This window comes from Squalius cephalus, assembly GCF_949319135.1.
Source record: "Squalius cephalus genome assembly, chromosome: 21".
In the NCBI taxonomy this organism is placed as follows: Eukaryota; Metazoa; Chordata; class Actinopteri; order Cypriniformes; family Leuciscidae; genus Squalius; species Squalius cephalus.
The window spans coordinates 20,947,290-20,970,739 of record NC_137142.1 but is presented as its reverse complement, the minus strand read 5'-3'; the positions used below and the strand labels follow the sequence as shown (position 1 = coordinate 20,970,739).

Genomic DNA, 23,450 nt, shown 5'->3' with positions numbered 1-23,450 from the left:
CAGTAAAAACAGACATATTGTAAAATATTATTACAATTTAAAAATTTAATTTATTCTTGTAATGGCAAAGCTGAATTTTCATCAGTCATTATTCCATTATTCCGTCAGTGTCATTATGATCCTTCAGAAATCATTCTAATATGCTGATTTGATGTTAAAGAAATATTTCTTATCATTATCAATGTTGAAAACAGTTGTGGTGCTTACTATTTTTGTGTTTTTTACAAGATTCTGTTATGAATAGAAAGTTCAAAAGAATAACTTTATTTTAAACATAAATGTGCCACTTTTTATCAAGTTAAGTTAACTTGCTGGATAAAAGTATTAAAATAATTTTTCCTTAAAAAAACTTTTGAATGGTAGTGTAATTTCTCTAATGTGGTTGGTATATTATAATTTAAAAATGGACACTGCAGCCAATGCTTGCCAACTAACCAGTACTGAGAAAATAGTGTGACTGGCATGACAACAGGAAAGAGCAGGTATGAGTTTCAGTGCGTGCGTACACACACACACACACACACACACACACACACACACAAATTGGCAATTGATGTTTGCATTAGTGGACTCATATACCTGGTTTGTGTTGGTGTTTGAGGGCAGAGGGTTGGATACCATTGGTCCAAAGATGTCTAAGTCATCACTGATTGGAGCTGCACTGCTTGTTCCTGCCCCACTGCTGACAGAGCTAGCTGTGGGTGCATCTGAAAGAGAGAGAACCAAAATGTCATTACATACAAGGGAAAAGTGTATACTGCATTACACAGAGTGACAGTCACTGTGGATTTTTAATTGGTTTCACACCAAAGTTTGAGAAATACAGTGCCCACAAAGACATAAATATGTGATTGCATTAAACAACTCTGAAAAAGCACACTTTTCAAGGAAAATAAACTTTGGGTAGGTTTAAAAGGCAAGACACTAGGCAAAACCATTTTTTTATTCATCCACTGGTCAATTTTGAAATTTTGGGCTATTTTGCTTCCATAACATGTCCTCCTTTCAGACTATTATACTTTATCTGTTCGCGTCTGAAGTTTTCAAGTACGATACGCATATTTAAAGGCAGTTTCCTCAAAATGAGTTTTTTTCTCATGCACAGAGTCAGTAATCTCCACTTCAGTAACACTTACAAGAACAATGTTCCAGTTTTATTCCTATCTCTATTCTGAACGTTTTTACAGTGGGGTTTGTTCATATATTATTCAACTGATTCATACATTCTGTTCTTAAAAACATGGTGATTTTTATTCAGGTTATTGCCAGTATTTTATGATTTATAGAGAGATAAAAAGAGATATCCAAATTCCCCTGTGTAAAAATCTGTAACTCTAATGTCACCAAAATGAAACAAGAAAATTTAACCAGGCTTTATCCAATTCAGATTTCTGTTCGGGACATTTATGAAAATTAGTGCATATTTAAAACATAAAACAAATGTCTTAATGCACTGTGATTAATCAACAAGTATGGTGAGACTTATTAGTTAAACTTTTTTTTTTTTTACCCTATTCACCTGTTGTGTCTTGCCTAAAATGATAAAACACTATAGTCTGTTCGAAATGAAGTCGAAGTATTTAGACACTCTCTGGTAGTCAAACTTAATGCAGTCCATAGTTTATGTGATTATTTAGCTAGGACACCTGTTTGGCAGGGACGAACAGATGATCAGAAATGGCAAAAATATCTAAGAAATTAAGTTTCATTTGTTTGCGAATTTAAGTGTCCAAATACTTTTTGGGGACACTATTTATCTTCTCCGAGCCACTGGAGTCAGATGTCGGAGACGCAGCAGCTGTACAGACTCTTTACAAAACAATTCATACGCATGTGTGACACATTGACTGAGCAGTGATGACCAATGCCAATGCTAAACCTGCTTGCATGAGTCTTTGTCTCTGAAGAGAGAAATAAAAGCGTTCATCTGGAAGCAGCCCACACCGCCTGCTCAGCTTGCTTTTCCCGTTCCCGCTACCTATCGACTTCATCCAAGAGAGCAGGAAATCTAATCACACTCCGCACACGCCTCCGCCAACGCTGGAGAAAAAGCACCCGCTCGCCTCCGACGCCAGCCTGCCGCTCACACGCACTCTCTCATTCCATTAAAGTCAAAGACTCCATCAGAGCCCTGTCTGTGTTCACACGTTACAGTGCGCAGAGTCAGGAGCTGCTGCCATCTCTTTATGACTGATAAAATCCATGAAAATAAAAGAGCTCAAAGTAATATAACTGGAGGGAATAGCAACGGGTGTGGGGAAGAGGAGAGATGCAATGCTTGATGAGCTGGGGGTGTGACTGGAAGGAGAAAGGAAAGAGGAAATTAGAGAACCTACAAATAGAGATGTGCAAAAGAGCGCAGCATCTGGAAAGCACTGGACTCTATTTCAAACACCTTTATGTGTGGAGTCTAAATCAGTGGCTTTCATCTGGTTGTGGGTCGCAGGTTATGAACAGCAGGGAAATATAATGCTAGATGCAAATAATAAAAAACAACTAAGCATGCAGAGTTAATATAAAGAATGAACGGGCTGTGCGACCAATCAAACTACAGTATTTTGGCACAAACTCTTTAACTTGGTAGAATGTAGGCAATCTAGGCAGATGTCAACATGGAAAGGCTGAACGACATGCCTTTTTCGACAAACAGTTTTGTAATGTCAAAGTTGCAATGTAATGAAAGTAGTTACATCTTTTTTTTTCTAACATACATCTGAGTGTAATGGATTATCGGAAATATAAAAGTAGGGCGGAGACATGGTTCTATCCATCGGTTATTGATTGGATGAAGGCAGATCTGAATGTGAACTTGCAATTAATAAGAAATTGGCAGGATCTATGCAGATGAAATGATTGTCTGACGTATGAAACCAGAGAAAAGTCTGCATTTCAGTTCAAGTTATGGCATTTTGATTAAAAATTACACGATTCCAAAAATATTTAAAAAGGCAAAATTTGCAAAATTGATCAAAATAAGATAAATAACACACATGCATACATACAACCGGTCAAAAGTTTAAGCCTCTTATGCTCATGAAGCCTGCATTTATTTGATCAAAAATATAGAAACTGTAATATTGTGAAATAATATTACTTAAATTCTATTTGAAAATACTTCAAAATGTAATTTATTTCTGTGGTGCAAAGCTAAATTTTCATTAGCCATTACTCCAGTCTTCAGTGTCACATGATGAATAGTGATATGTATCGTATCGTGAGGCCATTTCAGTGAAATGGATTATCGGAAAAGAAAAAAAAAAACGCAGGACGGGACTTCTATCCATCAATTGTTGAATGTGCGCTGGCAGTCAATAGAAAGAAAGGGGCAGGATTTGAGCAAGCTAAATGATTAGAGCAATCAAAACCAAAGAGAAGTCTGTAGTTTAAACGGAAGATTGAGATTTTGATTAAAAATTTAGGTTAAAAAAAAAAAAGGTACAAATGAAACATGCATGATGAAATAATCTACAATGTTGTTGAAAAACAATACAGTTGCTCACTTAAAATGACAATAAGCGTTCCATTCAAAATGCATCATACTTTTGTGATGAGAAAAATATGCAGTATGCAGTCATGAATAATTCCCTTAATAAAATCCAGGCGTTCATACCAGCTGTAAACAGATGCCCAAAAAATTTAATTAAGCCTAGATTAAATGCAAATATGCATATAATGCAAGTAATTTGATAAATTATTTATCAACAGCCCTAAAGTAACAGTGATGGAAAGAGAGATAGATATCTTGCTAGTCTGAACAGTGCTGGAGCCTGTTGCTGGTATGGAAGAGTGAGGAGAGATGCTGAGTGCAAGTGCTGAGGCCTTGAGCAAAAACACATCAATAAGACGCATGTCTCAATCTCAACACCATCATCTCCAGCCTCTCTTCATCAGCACTGACCCCTACTGCCCCTCGGCTGAAGACGTTCATCTAAACTCTGTAACCTCCTTGCTTCAGACACACACATTTGCGGAAATGTATCTATTCTCACCAACTCTCTGTCTCTCTCACTCATCCTAACGGACAACTTGGTAGCAGGCCGAGATTGAGAGAGTGAGAAATATTGAATGAGAGGGAGAAAAAGTGATAAATACACAAGACTGAGCGACAAAGGAAAGCTCCAGGGCAGCAAATAGAAACTTTCATTTCCCAGAAAGTAATATAACATCAATTGTGTTTGGTCATCTCAAGGGCTCGAGTTGCCGGGCTGATCAATACCGCCAGGACTAAACTAGCAGTGTGCTTCCCTGAACCTTCATCTAGACAGTAATAGCAGTCAGTGTGTTCCTCTATCCGAGCCTTAACACACCCTTTAAAAAAAAAAAAAATGTCGCTTTGGTGTATAGCAACACATTGTCTTGGAACCGTTCTTCCAGTACTCGCTAAACTAGGAAAAACAGGCCAAAAGGCCATTTTAAATGTTACAAGATACTATTTTGTGTAAACAAATGAAAAATTAAACACTTAAAAACTAAGAACAATCATTTGAAATGTTTTAAAAACTCTTTAGGACTGATTTGTGTGTAAAATCCTGTATACTTAGACACACGTTAGGTGCGAAAAGTAGCGCTTCCATTCCATTGAAATATTTTGCCTTAAAATGACCTTGAAGTCTCTTTTTCTTCAAGCCTATCTTAGATGTATCCGATTCTCTGATCGGCAATGAGATGAGTAATCATTTCAATTATTCATGTCTTACCAAGGCCTAACAGGTCGATGGCGGGCTCTGCACTCTTCTTAGGACTGAGTCTGGAATCTGTCTGGTTGTCCTCTCTTTTCTGGGATGGGAAAAAAAGAGATAAGAGAGAAAGTGTTATTGAGAAGCTTTTTTGGATTACAATTCCGAACCAGTTGTTGTTCTGATTCGAATGTTGTTCTTCACCAAAAAACAGCCTTTAGATGCTATGTATACACAGCTACCGTGTTTTATCTTTGCTAGTCAGCACTTGACGGTCTGAACATACTGCGCTGCAAATTGTGTGAATAGATAATGCAATGCCGTGCCGAAATAGCTTGCTCGCTCTATTTGTTCGTGCCGGCTGCACCTCACAGGTGCTAACTGACCATACCACTTTTGAGATGCAGTTCAAAGGCACTCTTGAGGCCTGTGATTTGTGACGGGCAGAAAGAAGCATCACGGGCTGAGAAGCCAAGCGTAATCCGGCCTGAACGGCCGATCGATGGGCGCTGGGTTAAAGCCTGGATCAAAGCCAGGCAGAGGCCTTTTAAAACATCATTCTACACAAAAACACACTCACATATATACAAAAACACACAAAGTATACTCAAGAGGACAGCACTGTGTTGCGCTTTTCTTCAGGGGGAGACAAAAGACCAGGGAGACGAAAGGTAACAAGAGGGCAAAACATAAACCGAACTGTCAAATCTGAATAAAACCACCAATGTCTGACATCTGGATTATTAGCACAATAAAAGAGAATGATAAATGCGAATTTGTCTAGATGTGTCACTTAACGTCATCATTGCGCAATTGTTCTTGGCAAAAGATTGGATTTGAGCGATTGAAAAACGGGACAGAACTGACACAAGCACTCTAATGAGCATCTGCAGGCTCGGGTTTGTGGTGAAGTGTCAAGCCAGGTGCATCGTGGGTAGAGGATTAAATGGGAAAAAGAAAATTTGTTGCTTCTCTACAGTTAGCTTGAGACTCGGGTCCATTCAAGTGTGAGGTAAAAAAAAGGATAGGTGCCTAATAGAAAAAAAAAAAGTTTTGCTGATTCCAAAGCAGTCAAATGCAGTTTCTGATGAGAAATTACATTGATCGTTCATAATTTTACAAGCTCCAGGATAAAAAGAAAAGAAAAAGAAAAACTATCAGGAGGATGTTTTATACATCACTGGGCCCTAAGCTCTTGAAAAAAGGTTGGAAATTGAATTAAATTGAATTGAATCTAATCTTTTAGTGATGAAAAGCCTCTCCAGCCTTGCATGTCAGCTTTTGTGTACAAAGCCAAGTCTTTGACTTGTGACCTTATTTATTGTAGTACACAGGAGCAGACACACACATTGGCAGGAAGGTGAGCTACAGCTGCCCTTCGCAAACAAAAAGATGCACAACTTTTATTCATCCCTATGATTGAAATCCGTAATCTTAAAATGGCTGGCATTGGTTGAATTATGTATGAATTGGGGGGCTTAGGTGCTCTACTATTTGTTGACTTTGACACACGCACACTTTGAAGACAACTTCGAAGATGAAATCCTTCAAAAATGTATTTGTGCTTCAGATGATGGAAACACGACAGCCCGAGACAAACAAACAATACACACATCCACAAGACAAATAAACTGAAATACAAAAGGCATACGGCACACAATCACACCTTGTAAAACAGGGATAGTCAGCAAGTAAGGGTCACACTTAATTTTAATTAAACTATATTAATGAGGCGAGCAGACCAAAATAATTAACCCAAATAATATAAAAAATAAGAGTGAAAAAAAAAAAAAAAAAAAGTACTACAGGGTTATTATTAACTAAAGCTATTAACATTTTGTTCATTTTGCTTGAAGCCCTAAAACTACTAACTGGAAACATATAAAAATAAATTGAACCTAATTAGTCATATTAAGCACAAAACAAAATTGCTAAAAATGGAATTACAAAAAAAAAAAAAAAAAAATCACATTTTCAAATATTAATAACGCTATAATAGTATATAAATAAGATTAAAAAAACACTGTGACCAATTTGAAGAGTAGTCTATAAATTTTTGCTTTTTCTCCATGCCATGTTTTCATTTATACACATCTAATCTTTACTCGCTTTCTCTTACTCCTTCACACCTCTTTCAATGCATTTCATCCTCTCTCAGCCCTTCCTCACTGCCTCTATCACTCTCTCGAAAGCCGTTGAGTGAACGGGTGTGAAATTGCTTGAACTGTGGCGAGTTGTGTCTCTGGGGTCTCTCCAATCAAGGTCATTTCTAATTCATGAATACTTCCCTTTGATGGAAGAATAATTCCATTTGGGTCACATTCCCTCACACTCGATGTGCCCGTGCCATGCAAACAGGATCAGAGGGAGATGCTCATGTGCGTTCAGGCGGTATGAACAGGGCCACTCATTCTACACTTCATTCTGGACTGATGCAAAAGCTGAACGCGCTCGGCTGGGCGCTCACAACTTCATGCATTCCAGATATGAATATCGGAGAGGGAGATACGAGTATTCGTATTGATTAATGGACCGTTCTGTTATTTTTCTAGGTGCTCAAAGACCAAGAAATTGTGTAGATTTTGTAAGGAGGCAGACAGGTGTTTCATAAGACATCACTTACAATATTCAAAGATAATCTGTGGGTTGAAAAAAATATTAACCATAACCACAGTTTCTGCCATAATACCAGCTACTACAGTTATTGTTTCTACAATACAACTTTAAAAGGAAACCATTATAGTTTACAGTAGTTATAAATATAGACTACTAACAGACTTAGCTATTATCAATAACTATTAAAGGGTTAGTTCACCCAAAAATGAAAATTCTGTCAGTAATTACTCACCCTCATGTTGTTCCAACCCTGTAAGACTTTCGTTCATCTTCGGAACACAAATTAAGATATTTGACACGTAGGTTCACTATTGGGCGACGCTGGTCATGTGTGTGATACGTGGTGACGTGCAACACAGACGCGCTACACTATTACACTACGTGAAAAGACTCGAGGCCCAGAGAGAAGGAAATGAAAAGTGGAATAAAGTCATTATTTTTGTTTGTTTTTGCGCACAAAAAGTATTCTCGTCGCTTTATAAACTTAAGATTGAGCCACTGGAGTCACTTGGACTATATTAACAATGCCTTTAATACATTTTCTGGGACAGCAAGTTATAGTGTCCATAAGCCTGTGGAGGAGTGATCCAGCTCTCAGATTTCATCAAAAATATCTTAATTTGTGTTCCGAAGATGAACGAAAGTCTTACGGGGTTGGAACAACATGAGGGTGAGTTTAATAGAAACTATGGTTTAAAAGGTACAAAGGGACCCAACAAAATGGACAAGACACAAAACAACAAAGCACAACATACTATAAACAAAGACAAAATACCTAAATAGCGTTTCAGTTTCTGTGAAATAAAAAAGAAAAAATATTAAGTGACAAACTTTAGATTACAAATGAATAGAAGAAATAAAAGAAATGAGGGGAGAAGATGGGGATCTGGCATCTTGAGGAGAAACAGAAGAGTTTCTTAATAAAGAGTTCTGCTCTACTTCTGCAGCCCAGAAATAATGATACTGGAAGCTCTCTGCTGAAAGTACAGTGTGTGCTTGAGCTTATGAGTGGGCACATGCCACTTCCTGTAGCACAGTTCCCTTACACACTCACAGTCCGGGACAAAGACCTCACTCCACAGAAGCCAGAGCGGAGGTATTAATTATTTGTGAAACAGAAAGACAGGCAAGAAGTGCTTTGAAGGCTTGTTAGACCAGTTCCCATTGGAACTAACACTAACAAATAAAAAGACTGCCAACTAATACAATGCAATCCTATTTAATATTTTACAACAATTAGAGCCAAACTTCTAATCTGACCGGCCAAGCAGTGTTATGGGCTTTAGTCGCCAAACACTAAAGGTGGATGTAATAAATTAAACCCCTGTTACAGAACATGATAAGCAGTCAAACTCATTCAGGTTTCCAGTAATTAAAGCAGCACAAACCGCAGCCAGTGGTTAATGGAAGCGTGGCAACATCTGCCAGCGGATGCACAGAATGAAGAGACGGAGACCTGTGCTGTAGGGGGAGAGAGCAGGACTCGGTTATCATTTAAAATGCTTATCTTTAATTATAGTTCATCATTGTGCTTATCAGGGATCTAAACTGGGGTGGCCTGAGGAGTCTTCAGCTCGTAATCAGCACAGGCACTTACACCACTGATTACTTTATTCCAATTCCACTTTAATCAGCTGTTAATCCACACGCTCTCTCTCTCTCTCTCTCTCTCTCTCTCTCTCTCTCTCTCTCCTCTCTCTCTCTCTCTCTCTCTCTCTCTCTCTCTCTCTCTCTCTCTCTCTTCCACACTTCCTGCAGCACAAGAGCAACATTGCAGCTCGATGCAGCTGTAGCTCCAAAACTCAGAGATACGGCACTGAACCTGGGGAAATTTGCACAGATTTCTCAGAACAGATGTTTAAAAAAAGAGGGAAAAAAAAGAAAGATGTTTTAAACAGCTGAGTGCAGTACACTCTTAATAGGAGCACAAAGAGCACAATTTTCACACTAAAAATTAACAAATAGTAAAATAATTTTTTTGCTGTTTGTATTTGATCAATATATATATATAAATAAAAATTAACATTTCAAACAACATTTTTGCCAACTGATTTTAAGCCGTTTAAGGCAAACTAAGAGTCTTTCAGCTCAAGCGGGTCAGACCCCAGCATACTGTGATTTCCATTTTTGATTCCATTTTTCTTCTTTCTAAAAATACTGTCAGTCCATTGTTAATATTTTTCAGGGTTATTTTGTTTGCAATTCAAAGGATTTAATTGCAATTATAAATTCAATTCAATTGCAAACCATTCAAAAGGTCAGGGTCAACACTTTTTTTTATTTTTTTAAATAGATAACACTTTTATTCAGCAATAGATTGATAAAAAGTGACAAAGATAATAATTTAATGTTTTAATCATTTTAAAGTTCTTTTGAACTTTCTATTAATCAAAGAATCCTGGAAAAAAAAGTGTCATGGCTTCCACAAAAATATTAAGCAATGGAAAGGAAACGTCTGAGCACCAAATCTTCATATTAGAATGATTTCTGAAGGATCATGTGACACTGAAGACTGGAGTAATGACTGCATATTAAGACTGGCCAAAATATTTAATAAACAAATATGTAAAAGGCAGGAAATGTGTAGAATTATATGAATGACTAACATTACAATTCAGCATAAATCTGCAGGCCTGCTGATGGCCTAAAGCGATGATGAGGAATGAATGGAAAAAGATGAAAAGAGCTTGTTTATGTGCTGCAAGCTCATTCAATGTATTGCATGTATGGATATGTGTGTGTGTGTGTGTGTGTGTGTGTGTGTGTGTGTGTGTGTGTGTGTGTGTGTGTGTGTGTGTGTGTGTGTGTGTGTGTGTTTGTTTGTTTGTTTGTGTGCGTTTTCAAACATTTCACAGTAAACATGGCCACTGTAATCTGTATTATGTATGTGCTGGGTAGTGGGCATTTTCCAGTCGAAAGCCTTTGTTAGCATTAGATGGGATGGACAGGCATGAAAATTCAACAGATCAACAATAGATGTGAGGGGCTGGTGCGAGGGCTCACTTCTGTGAATGATTCACTGCAGGGGGTTCAGGACCGAGCTTCTGGCCCGTCACAAACTGTCAACACACATCACACTGAGGAGACTCCAGTGTACTGATACTTCCACGCCTGCCTGCTTGCATACACACACATGCACAGTGTTCTTCCCTAGACACTGCTTTTGTGAAGGCTATGGAAACAAACTTTGAGGGGTCAAAATCCTTAGTTGCCAGACAGATTTTTTTTTTTTTATGGTGGTGGCTGCAGTTAATTCATTTGACAGCGTAGCAGGAAAAGGAAGGTGGTAGCGAAAAAGTAATGGAACACAAACATTCTACAGCAGATGTTGCATTAATTATACATTTTCTGTAATTTACTGAAGTTTAAAAACATTGACAGACAATTAAATATGCTTTCAGCTATTATAAATATAAAATAAGTTATCTAGTCTATTGCATTTCCCTATTTTTTATTTTTAAATCCCACAGTAAAGGAAGCTAATAGGGGTTAGAACTGAAGAAAATGGACAAATAGCTTGTGCCCCTACAAAAATAGATATGAGTGTGGATTTGGGGAGAAAAATTATACATTACTAGTGTAATTCATGAAATATTGTTCAAATAATCTGGAGGCCAGATAGCAAAACTACAGCAACTTCTGTCTTTATTTTAAGAGCAAAATATAAAGGACAACGCCAAAAATCTACAACACTGCACTTGGTAATGCTAAAAGAGCTCTTGCCATAAAAGTCATTGTTATATTAACACAGCAAAAACTGACAACTAAATAAGTTGAATTAGCCTGTTCTGTCTTGTTTTCCAGTAAAAATTCGTGTAACAAGATTTACTTAAGCAACACTGAATAAGATATTGAGTTTTCAAAAAATATATCTTTTTAACTCTCTTATACTTCAAACTAGTGAAAAAAACTAGCAGTACAGTTAGAAAAAAATACACCCCAAAATAGAAACATTAATTAAAAGCAAGTTGCAGTTTTGCTTAACAAGCAAGTACATCTTGTTTTAGGGATTTTTATATATTTAAACTGAAATTACAATATAAATAGTAAATGTCATTAAAAGTACCAAGCAAATATTTTACTGAACACTGTAACTTGATATAGCGGGTGATCAATGATTACAATTTGACTTCAAAATGAATTGCTTTTGTGATCAAATTAATAAAGTCAGAATTACAGAACTGTTTGACTTTAATTCTTTCTATCTTCCACTGTAGCCTGTATTCTGTGATGTTTAGGTCATTATAGACCAAAATACAATGATATAAGCTTAAATTATAACTAGTATGTAATAATAAGCTAAATTATCTTCAGTGTCACAAATCATTTTACTTCATAAATCATTCTAAAATGCAGATTTGGCAAGAAACATTTCTTATTATTATTTTCAATGTTGAAACCTGTGCAGAAACCATGATACAATTTTTTTCAGGGTTCTTTGATGAAAAAATGTAAAAAGAACAGCATCGTTATTTAAAATATTCGTATAGGGTATATCAAGAAGAAATGCCATACATCTATATCATTTTCAGGAAAATGAAAATAAAAACAGAGCTTGACGGAAAATGTACAACCCAGTTTGTCAAAGTGATGGATCATTATTTGCAGCGCATCCTCTGAATCGCAGGTGTGTGTGTGTGTGTGTGTGTGTGTGTCACGGCCCTCCTGATGTGTGATCTCATTCTCTAAAGGTTGCCTGCACCCTCATCTTCCCAGAAACCCCCCCTGTCCTCACTCTCTCCCTCACCTTTTATCTTGACATCACTCTGGCCTGTATATCAGCTAATGTGAATTCTGAGTGGATGGGCTGAGATGTTGAGGTTAATGATGATGCCCTCACTGCAGTATACATGAAGCTCAGCGAGGGCTGTCTGAACCCCCAGAGCCACTTCACTCGCACCTCAAGCCTCAAGTCAATACGGTGGTTAGGCCTCAATTTCGGTAAGGACACGCATATACTCACAGGGTGGGAGTTACAGTCTCTCCACTCCAGGCTTCTAACCACACAGTCATTTTCACGCCTACTGGATCCTCACGCTTTCCAAATTGTTTTTGCAAAGGTCAACTGCAATGTTCAGCTTGCAGGGTCTGACGGTGTAAATGGGGAAGACGGGGGAGGGGGAAGAACAACCCTTTGGCCACATATGAGAATAGATGGTTGAAGTGGTGCTCTGAAAACAGTCTCTCTCTCTCTCCTTTGTGTTTTTTACCCCCACTCCCACACAATAAAACAATGCCACAGAGAATCAAAGCATCCATAACCTCCAAGCAAGTTCATTAATAATAAAAGAAATGTGAATCACCGGGCAGCAAATTACACTTTTACAGCGTCATATACAACCTGAATCTAAAGTCGCGTAATGCACGGCTGCACAGAGAAGTCTCAAACTCGTAGAGATGTCCAAATAAACATTGAGAAATGCATAAACTGAGTTTAATAGCAATTCTGAAGGTGAAGTGTGTGATTTCTGCGCCACCAGAAGCACCAAACAGAACTGTAAAGAAATTGTGTTGATTTCCTACTCTCCTACCACTAAGGATGGATACAAATTTGGTCAAGCTTTACATTAGGTGTCCTTACTTATTATGTTCATATTGTATTGCAAAACACTTTTGCAGCTATTGAGGCAGGTAAGGTTTGGCACAGGTTTGGAGGTATGAGTAGGTTTAAGGATTGGTTAAGGAGTTAGGGCTAAACAGTGTAATTACATTTCATAATTGCATTAATCTAAAATGAAAAATTGGCTCTTTGGTCAAAAAAAGGTTCCTGACCCCTGATATAGAACATAGCCTACTTTTTTTAACGTTTGTGAAGTTTGTTTCTCATCTCATCTGCAGTACCTGCTCAGACAGTATGTGGATTTGGATGGACCTTTTGCCACTATTGATGAATCTTCAGCGCAAGAGTCCGATTTACAAACAAATGAGTTTTGCGATCTTTTTGGGGAGTTAAAAAAACCCACACAAAACCAATGCAGCACAACTCACAAAAAAATTACGAAATTAATATCAAGTTATTTTGGTATCCAGTGGTGAATCAGAATGAAAACAAATTGAATCTAAATCGAACAGAGGTTGGGAATCAGAACCCCTTTTTGGGAAGTCAACATACAAATGACTTGTATCAGTCTCAGCACACTGAACAAGGACAGGAGAAAGCATTTCAACATTAAAACAAAATACACTGTTCACATTTAATTTATGCAAAAAAACTAAACATTCTTGGCACAAATTTCGCATCAGGCCATGGGTCAGAAGGAGAAGAGATTTCATCAGGCATAGCCGGTGTTATGGGAGCTTACCCTATTCTGGGGTCTGCTGTGAGTTCAATGCAAAACACGTTTAAGGACGCCGTCAGACTTGGTAAATGATGGCTTATTAAAAGAGAGAAATGGTGGGAGATAGTGGTAGGAGGGGGTGAGTGAGAGACAGTGAAACAATTAAAAGAAAAAAAGGCTCTTAGAAGTTCCTCGTTTGCTTTAAGAAGAGGCGTTACATCTACTCGTCACTTTCAGATGCATTTTTTGAGGCACTTTTCTCTGACTGGCTCTCCAAAACTCATTTGCTCTCGCCACATCAAAGCAATCCACTTTTTGCACATAAGGCGCCGTTAATAGATTTGAATGAGAGTTTTATTTTGTTCTTAATAAAAAAAAACTAATCTCACTTTGCATAAAGTAATTGGATTTGCCGTTCACAGGTCTCGGTTCATGACACTCGACAAAATCAAGAATCGTACCTACAGCAACATGCTTTTATGTTTGTGTTCAGATGCATTCAAATATGGCCGTGCAACATCCTAGTCAGGTTTGTGAGATCTTATCTTTCTCTTGCAGCCTCACACAAACAGATGCATAAAGGCAACAGCCACCATCACCCGACCGTCCGCCGGCAAAAAACTTTTAATTAAGACTTTTCATAAATGCTTATCTTTACCATGAAGAACTCCATAGGGCTTGAGAAATCCTAGCCCTCATTTCCACAGCCGAACGCCTAAAAGCTGCCGCAGATCTAATTATGATTCCCACCTAGTGCCTTCGTGCTTTCGTTACTCTGAAACTTCGCTAATATTCCGCCTCCAGTGGAAGGTTTAGAAACGAGGCATCAAACCCGCCAGGAAAAAAAATTCTTTTATGACATCTTTGTGCTTCGGTTCTGCATCTGACACCTTTAATGAATGTGGTGACTGTTTAAGTGGACAGCAGTGGATTTTCTGAGAGCTCTCGCATGTGTAAAGATGCAAATGAATGCAACACAAATGCATCCTACAAAAACACATTTTAGACCGCGTAAGCCGCGTGGGCTTCCTTGATGCCGATATTCGCCGGGAAACATCTCAGCTAATTCACCGCTCTCCCGCTACTCCAAATTCAGGCAATATTGATCAGACTCCCTGCGGCAATGCTATCGATCGTCTGTTTGCAGGTGTGTGTGTGCATGCGATTGCACGTGGTGTGAAACTAAACTGGGTCCCTGCAGGGTGACTGAGCGGATGGTGGGGGAGGGAGATGTCTAGTTAAGGTGAAGAGTGTTGTTTGTCAGAGGACGTTGCTCATTTAGGGCGCCCTTCACTCTCTCACTCTCGTACACGTGGCTCCTGTCGCATTAAGGTTGCCAGCGGTGGGGGCTGGAGGCAGATGTGTTGTTGAAAGGCGGAGGCAGAGATAAAGGTGGTGCTGGGGGAAAGAGAATGCCAGTGTGATAGTTGATAGCACCTATTATGCAAAATTCACTTTTACATGGCATTTGAACATAAATGTGTGTTGGCAGTGTGTGACCACAACCACCCTATAATGATAAAAATCCACCCAGTGCTTTTTTTTTTTTTTAAATCCCCATAAATCATAAGCACTGTCTCAGAACAAGCCGTTCTCAGATTCGGGGCAATGTGACGTACTTTTGCACAAGTCCCTCCCACAACTATTGACTGACACTGCAGTTTTAGCATAGACCCGCCCTGAGTGAGCTGTACACAGTCCGCCATTGTTTCGACGCCGGAGCAGCTGTAGACAAGAATGTCTTCTAAAGTGATTGAGGTGTTTTGTTGTTGGATGTAAGAATGAACATAGCCATCTTCATTTACTCTCGTTATTTGAGGATGGATCTGTACCAACTGTTCGTGATCCAGCTTACAGTCTCCGGAGCGACAGGCCTAACGTTACTGATCACGGCAGAAATAAAAGTGAGAGCGCACACTTTATGACAGTTCAGAGTTGTTTTACGGATATAAAGTTTACCAGTTTATTAAGCATCCCCTGAAAAGGTGTGTATATATTTGTTTACTGTTAGTTGTAACGAGTGTTTTGTGTACTTAGCTGTGTATGTTGATGATAATGAAGGGGAGGGAGAGAGAGAGTTTATGGATAAGACTTTAATGCACATTTATACTGTGTTTATTCAGCTCTTACAGTGATTTTCTGGAGTAAAACTAACGCTTTCATCTTTTGTGTGATGTACAATAAACTTCATTAAACTCATCAGTATATTTTTGGCCATCATTTGGACGGGGTTTACTACAGCAGGCTTGTATTAATAGTGGATAAAAGCAGATGACAAATACGTTATAACCGTAATTAAACTAAACTATACCTGTTCTATCTCCATACACCGTATATTCTCTGACTCTAGGCATTATTGTCCGACTCCAGGTCGAAATGAACACCGCTACTGAGAGTTTCTGTTTTGATATTATTATTCCGTGAGATGAGATTGTCCTGACAGAGCGCAAGCTTGTGAGGCTTCGCCCTCTGTGCCGGCAGCAGCAGCTCATTTGCATTTAAAGGGATAAAAAAAAATACAATTTACAAGTGACAATTTAAACATGCTGTAAAAAGTTATCTGTTGGGTATATTGAGCTAAAACTTAACATTCACACTCTGGGCACATCAGAGACTTATTTTACATCTTGTAAAAAGTCAAAACAACATTGGACCCCACTGAATTTCATTCTATGGAGAAAAAAAAAACATACAAGTTATGAAGGTATATAAATGATATTAAGAATGTACATTTCTCAATTTTTATTGGGTGAACTATCCTTTTAAGAACAAAATGTCAATTTATGCACAGACACATAAGAAACCTATTAAACAATCAATTTCCTCACACTTAAACTTTCTAACAAAAGACTATTTTTATAGTAATTGTTACCACTATAAAACTATGCAAAATCTTTTGTGCTAGAGGTGATAGTTCAGATAAAACCGCCCCAAAGCTATATTCACACTGTCAATCCAAATCCGATTATTTGTGTATCCGATTGGACTCTGATCTAAAATTATTGACTGTGCACATTGTGTATCGCAACTGTTCAGATATGATTTGTGTGTCCATGCCGCTCTTTCATTTTCCAGAACATCTGTATTTGTTTCTATGGCTGTGAGATTGAGTTGGTAGCCAAAAACCCAAACAACAACAACCACAACATGGAGGGGTATGCAATGCAGATGTTGTCTTATTTACAACATGTCAATGTATAGCCACCACGCTGAACTGCTATGTCTTCTGAGGCAGTGGCAAAACTGTAGAAGGCTGGTGTGAGTGGCTTTATTCCACGCTGTCGTCTCCACCATTTTCAAAACATGTCTCCGTTATATTGTCATTTTTTGCTCGTCCGGGCGCTTTGCAACAACACAACCTTGTTTCTGCAGCGACTTTCAGCATGTTTCCTATAACAACACCTGATGTTCACGTTTTACGCGCCGTGAGAAAGTGACAAACCACACGAAATCCGATCAGAGCAGTCAGACTGTAATGAATTTCCAGAAATTCCAGATTGTTTTTTTTTGTGCCATTCACACATGGTAAATCTGATCGGATTTCAATCGAAAATGCACAAAAATCGGATTTTGGAAAGTAAAAACCAAATTAGATTTAGCTTTAGATTTTGGTCCGGCAGTCTCTATAAATGGGGAGCTCTTGGCCAGAATAAGCTGCAAATAGACTATGGAAGACTTAAACATTCTCAGAGTGGGTGAATAAAATGAGTTCTGTTCACAGAAACTATATCTTGAATATAAGACTAATGTGATTTTCAAATTCAGTACAAGGTTTAAACAAAAACAGCCTACATGGTTTAAAACGAATCAAGAAAATGAAGACAGGCCTTTCATAGCCTCATATCTCAGCTGTGGTATGGGTGTTATCTTGAGTTCTGTGTCATCATGTCTTCCTCTGATTTATGCTCCTGCAATATGCAGCACACCGCGCAGGCTGACAAGCTGTGATCTATGCATTTACTGGCTCACACATAGCTTGTTGACTAATACGTACACTCCTCTCCAAGTCACACACTTGCCGCAGCCTCACAGGTAACACACACACACACCAGGGATGTAAAGCACTACAGCAGTGGTTCCCAACCCTGGTCCTGGAGTACTCCCAACACTGCACATTATTTATGTCTCTCTTATTTGACACACTCATTTGAGGTTTTGGAGTCAACTCTTTACTAATGAGCTGATGAGTTAAATCAGGTGTGTTTGATTAGGGAAATCTTAGGGGCTGTTTACACGACTAGGGGTGGGAGAAAAAAAATCGATCCATCGATGCATCGCGATTCTCTCTCCAACGATTCTGGATCGATTCTGAGAATTTAAGAATCGATTCTGAGCTTAGTTTTTAACCAGATATGCGATGACGCTGAGTTTGCTTTAGAAACACTCGTAATCTGCTTTCTTCCAATTCCTCACACACATACATACACCAATCAAACTTTCCGTAAAATAATCTTTCATAAGTTCGGAAAGGTTGAAGCGAATTACTAGGACATTCACAGGCTTCATTGCACAGGATGCGCTGTGAGAGACGCGCGCTTTGTTTGATGTTACGTTACACTTGAAGCGTGCTGTCTCGCCTTCCGGTATTTTCCTTACAAATGCTCTACGAAGTCATCATTTATGTGGTTTGGAATGCAGTGGACTTGTATATTTAAAATATGAACCTCACTAACAGAAGGCTGCTTTCAATTTCAAATGCTGACGCGCGCTTTGTGTAGACTGCTCGCGCATGCGGCTGTACGACTCCGTGTAAGTGGTTTAATATAGGGGAGACCGGGGATGGTTGTAACACGGGTCAGTTGTAACAATTCCAATCTGTCCAATCAGGAACTAGTTACAAATCACCTGATTCACTTCGCACATGCTCAGTTTAGTTCTTATTCCACATGTGATAAAGTAGAGCCCTGTGGCAGACACAGCACATGTTAGAGTGGGAAAAACAATTTTGAGATAAGAAAGTTACTTTTTTTACTTTTTTTTTTTTTGTTATGGGAATTTCTGCTTTGTAGTTAAACTCCTCAAACTTTTATTATGTTTATTGTGTGTCTGTGTAGATATTTTCCATGCAAGTTGTTAGTACTAATGTTTTGCCTGTTAGCTGTAAGGTGAGCTAGTTCATGGCTACATGACTCTGGGTTAGTTGTAACAACAAGATTCTGGGTTAGTTGTAACAACAATGAAACATTAAATTTTATTATGCCAATACTATAGACTGACAGTAACAACCATGGTTACACAAATAGAATGTTCAAGTGTTCAAGTTCAATTTATTATGGTCAGTTACTATGACAGAGTAACAACAGAGACACACACACACACACACACACACACACACACATGCGCGCACACACGCACACACACACACACACAATGTTCAAGTGTTCAGTTTTATTAATTATTATTATTTAAAATTTACAATTTTATTATTCAATTTATTATTATTATTTTATTTATTATTTATTATAATTTTATCAATTTATAATGGTCAATTACTATGACTGAGAGTGACAAACACACTGAGACTAAGAGTGACACACACACATCAGTTATATTGAAAAGTCAGTGTTGAATAAAAACCTTTCAAAATAATTTTTTTGTCAAAATCCTTATTTCATTATGTTACATATCACCCTGGTGGATATCATAATGTTACATCTCACCCCAGGGTATGTTACAACTAACCCAGACTATGGGGTGAATTGTAACATTTCACTCCTCGTGTTTGAAACTAAACCATGCATTTTCTGTTTGTGTTGCAAAGATAATAGATATGTCATTTAATAGCAGACACTTGTAACTAGTTTGGATCACATTTTGAACACACTGACTTCAAAGTATTACAAGATATAGACAGAAAGGTCAAAACTGTTACAACCATCCCCGGTCTCCCCTACTTGTGCAAAATTAACGTAAACACAGCCAGTTATGTCTTAAGGGATTAAACGGACAGGACAAACCACTTTACTTCTTATATTTCAAAAGAGATCCGTGCGTGAATGCAGCTTAATAGATCTCTCGCAGTCTTTGATAAAGTAGATAAAGAATCATTCTGGAATTGGATCGGATCGTGAGGTGACTAAAGATTCCCACCCCTAACATTTATACTGTGAATCGTTTTTGAATCGAAAATCGATTTTGAATCGAATCTTGAGCCTAAAAATCGATATCGAATCGAATCGTGACATTTTCTGAATCGTGCACCCCTATACACGACCCCGTTTTCAACTAAAAACGGAAAACTTATGAATTTTAGCCGCTATTTAAACGACAATGGCATTCTGGGGGCCTGAAACCGCAAACTTTTGAAAAGTGTTTTTGAAAAAGATACCATTATTGTCTCCATATAAACTACAAAAATGTGCATTTGTGAAAACTGTGACCATTGTGTTTCTTTACAAAGTGACATCAACTACTGGCCTGGCATGCATAACACAGCATTTTTAACCATTTTCTGTGTGAATCTGTGTGAGCGGGGATCGTTTTAACAATGCTGTCGCCTGTATACGCAACAACAACAAAAACTCAAAAGGAAAACTTTTCCGTTTTTAGTACATCGCTATATATATATGCTCACATATTAGGCTTGCTGTGATAGTCACTTGTTAAATGGCTTGCCCATCGCGGCACCACCCAAATACCATTGGACCAATATTCTAATTCACTTAGACGTGCCATATTCTAGACACTAAAGGTGCTGTAAGCAATGTTAGCTGCTCTGCTACACTTCTACTACTAAAATCCCTCAATAATCTCACTCTCCAAAAGACATGTCAGCAAACCAAAATGCTTATCACAGACACAAAAGCAAATTACCTTCAACAGCACCTGGTCTCAGGGACATTTTGTATGTGCCACTGAAAATACATTTAAATGCATCGCAAATGTCATTGCATATACACTTAAAAGCACAAAGAGGGTCTTGTGAAGGTCTAATTAAGGGTGTTATGGTACATTAATGCATTTATAGCATATATGTGTGTGCGTCCTTTGTGCTTCGACACCAGAGAAAAAACATCTTAATAAAAGCAGCACTCACTCTGCCAGGGCCGAGTGTGCCAACTTACAGCACCACAGCAAATCACTGTTTTCCACCTCCAGCAGGGCGACTCTCTCCTCCATCTCAGTTCATTTCACTCAATATAAAATTCACCTCGCCATCTCCAGTGCCTCAGTAAATCTTTTTTTTCTAATCTGTTTATTGTCTGATGCCATTCCTATCTCCTTTATATATTTAAAATAAAGACTTTCTCTCACTTTCTCCTCCCTCGACTGGCTGTCCAAATCAGAGGCCATTATTCCACCATACATCGCATATATATATATATATATATATATATAAATATAAATATAAATATAAATATAAATATAAATATAAATATAAATATATATATATATATATATATATATATAAATATATATATATATATATATATAAAATATGTATACACATATATATACACACACACATATACACACACAATATAATATTGGTAAGAATGTATTTACTATCATTAATTGACAATGAACAATGCATTTGTTAGAGTATTTATTAATCTTTTTTAACATTTGTTAAAAATACAATTAATCATTTTTAGTGGTTAGCTCAGGTCCATTTAATATTAATATGCAACTTTTGATTTTAAATATGTATTAGTAAATGTTGGAATTAACAACATTAACTGAAATTAATAAATACTTTGAAAGTTATGTTAATTATGTTCATTAATATAGGTAACTAATGTTAACAAGTGGAACCTTATTGTGAAGTGTTACCGAAATATTTGTAACATTTAAGTAGTTTGAGATTCTACATATTTAAGTAGTTTTGCAGTTTGCTTGTTTCGTTTCTGATTGGTGGAGACTTCTTTGACACAGTCATGGGTAATGCTGTTTTTTTTTTGCCACCAAGATTTGTTAAAAACAATAATTAAAAAAAATTAAGCTGAAATAATGCAGGCTGATGGCTTCAACATAAGCATTTACTATCAATTATCAACCTCAGAAATCATAGTAGGTCTGTCTTTAATGCAAGTTATCATTAAAAATCTGTTTCCCTATGGAGAAAATTAATGGGATTTTTACTTCCGGATATTTATCTTGTTTGGGGGATGTTGCGATAATTTTCCTGCACAACTAAAAGATAGTGATTAAATATTATTATTCTTTTTTTTTTTCATTGAACAAGAAATAGAGAGACACTGAATGAGAAGTGATGAGAGAGACTCCAGACTAATGGAGATTCATTGTGGGAGAAAAAAACTCAATCTGAGCTTAGTCAGTCTGATCTGAGGTCAGTCGTGCTCTATAAATAACAGACGACAGACGGGCAAGCAGTGGGCACAGCACAGGTGTGGAGGAGGGCCTGGAGGAACAGAAGCTGTGTGTGTGTGTGTGTGTGTGTGTGTGTGTGTGTGTCCTTACAACTGAACATTTATTATGAGTCAGAGAACTCAAAGTCTAAAGTCAACATGAATTTTACAACATGCAACCTATTTCTACTTCCAAAATTGGACATATTTCATATTAGGGCTGCACAATTAATCGAAATACAACTGAAATCGTGACATGGCTTTGTGCAATTATAAAATCGCAAAGGCTTCAAAATGAAAGCGTAGCAGTGTCATAATTTCCACACTTGCAGCTCACGATCAGGTGTTTTCAGTGTCTCAGAGCGGCTCAGTTCGTTGCTCCACACTCATCTCTGCATCTGCTCTGAGCTTGGGTCGCTTAAAATTTGGGAACACAACATGCACCAACCATCTTCTCAAACTTTTAATGCGAAATGCTTATAAACCGGTTGTTGTCAACACCAAAGAAGCTTCCCTGTGGCTTTCCAGCAAAATAAAAGTTTGATGGTTTAACATTTGAAAATAAAGGAATAAAAAAAAGAAAAGAAAATAGGCTACTGATACCAACACTAAATACTAAAATAAAAGCTTTTAATTGTATTTTTCATAAATACCCAGATTATTACTATGAAACATTACAATAGTAATATTTCTTATTTGAATTCATCATTTTATTTAGTAATAAAAACAATGACAACATTTTTGCCAAAATTATGCAGCTCTACAAACAATAAGAGCAAACCCAGAGCTGTTCGGGCTGCTAGGTGATGATGACGTCAGCTGAAATGACAAGTCATTGATTTAATATGCACAAATGATTTTGTAAATGGAGTCCGTTTAGATTTCATGTTGACTTTCAAAGGCTGTGTGCATGTGGTCTGGGAGGCACAAATCCCTCAGCGCCCATCTTTGATACAACCACTGGTGAAGTCACAGACCCATAGTATCTTTTGTAGCTATTTTATACTGCACATACACCAGAAACACACAAGAACACTTCCTCTGTCACACACACATACACGAACACACACACACACACACACACACACACACACACACACACACACACACACACACACACACACACACACACACACACACACACACACACACACACACACACACAGGCCTTTAGGCAGGGTGGACAGTGAATCCTGAAATCCCATTCCCTGCATGAGCAGCCCAGTGAGAATCTCTCGTTCTCTCTCTCTCACACACACACACAGTCTCACACCAACCGCCAGTCTCCCGCCCTGCACCAGCACACCTTTTTCGTCTTTTATCTCCTCTTCCTCTCCTCCGTCTCCCCCTTCCTTTCAACACCACCTCTCTCTCATCTCCCTCGACACTTCTCTCTCTCCATTTCTCATTTCCTTTCCTTTTGTTCTGTCTTCCTCTCTCTCTATCTCCATCTTTCCCAAACCTCATTTCTCTCTCCATCTCCCTCATCACCTCTCCATTCTCAATCTTTTCTGTATCCCCAAACCAGAAACCCATCTCCCTGTGTGTGTGGTATAAGCACAGGCCCAAGG

At 37.9% G+C, this 23,450-nt stretch overlaps 1 protein-coding gene across 2 annotated transcripts in view; it reads right to left on the bottom strand.

Annotated features, from left to right (window-relative positions):
- Window positions 1-23,450, bottom strand: part of smap1 (small ArfGAP 1) — a 116,922-nt gene that overhangs the window by 20,330 nt on the left and 73,142 nt on the right. For both annotated transcript variants that reach the window (XM_079855775.1, XM_079855774.1), the window contains 2 exons: window positions 4,698-4,776; window positions 580-707 (listed from right to left, as the gene is read on the bottom strand). In XM_079855775.1, the coding sequence (XP_079711901.1) occupies window positions 580-707; window positions 4,698-4,776 (207 nt within the window). The remainder of the gene's footprint in view (window positions 1-579; window positions 708-4,697; window positions 4,777-23,450) is intronic.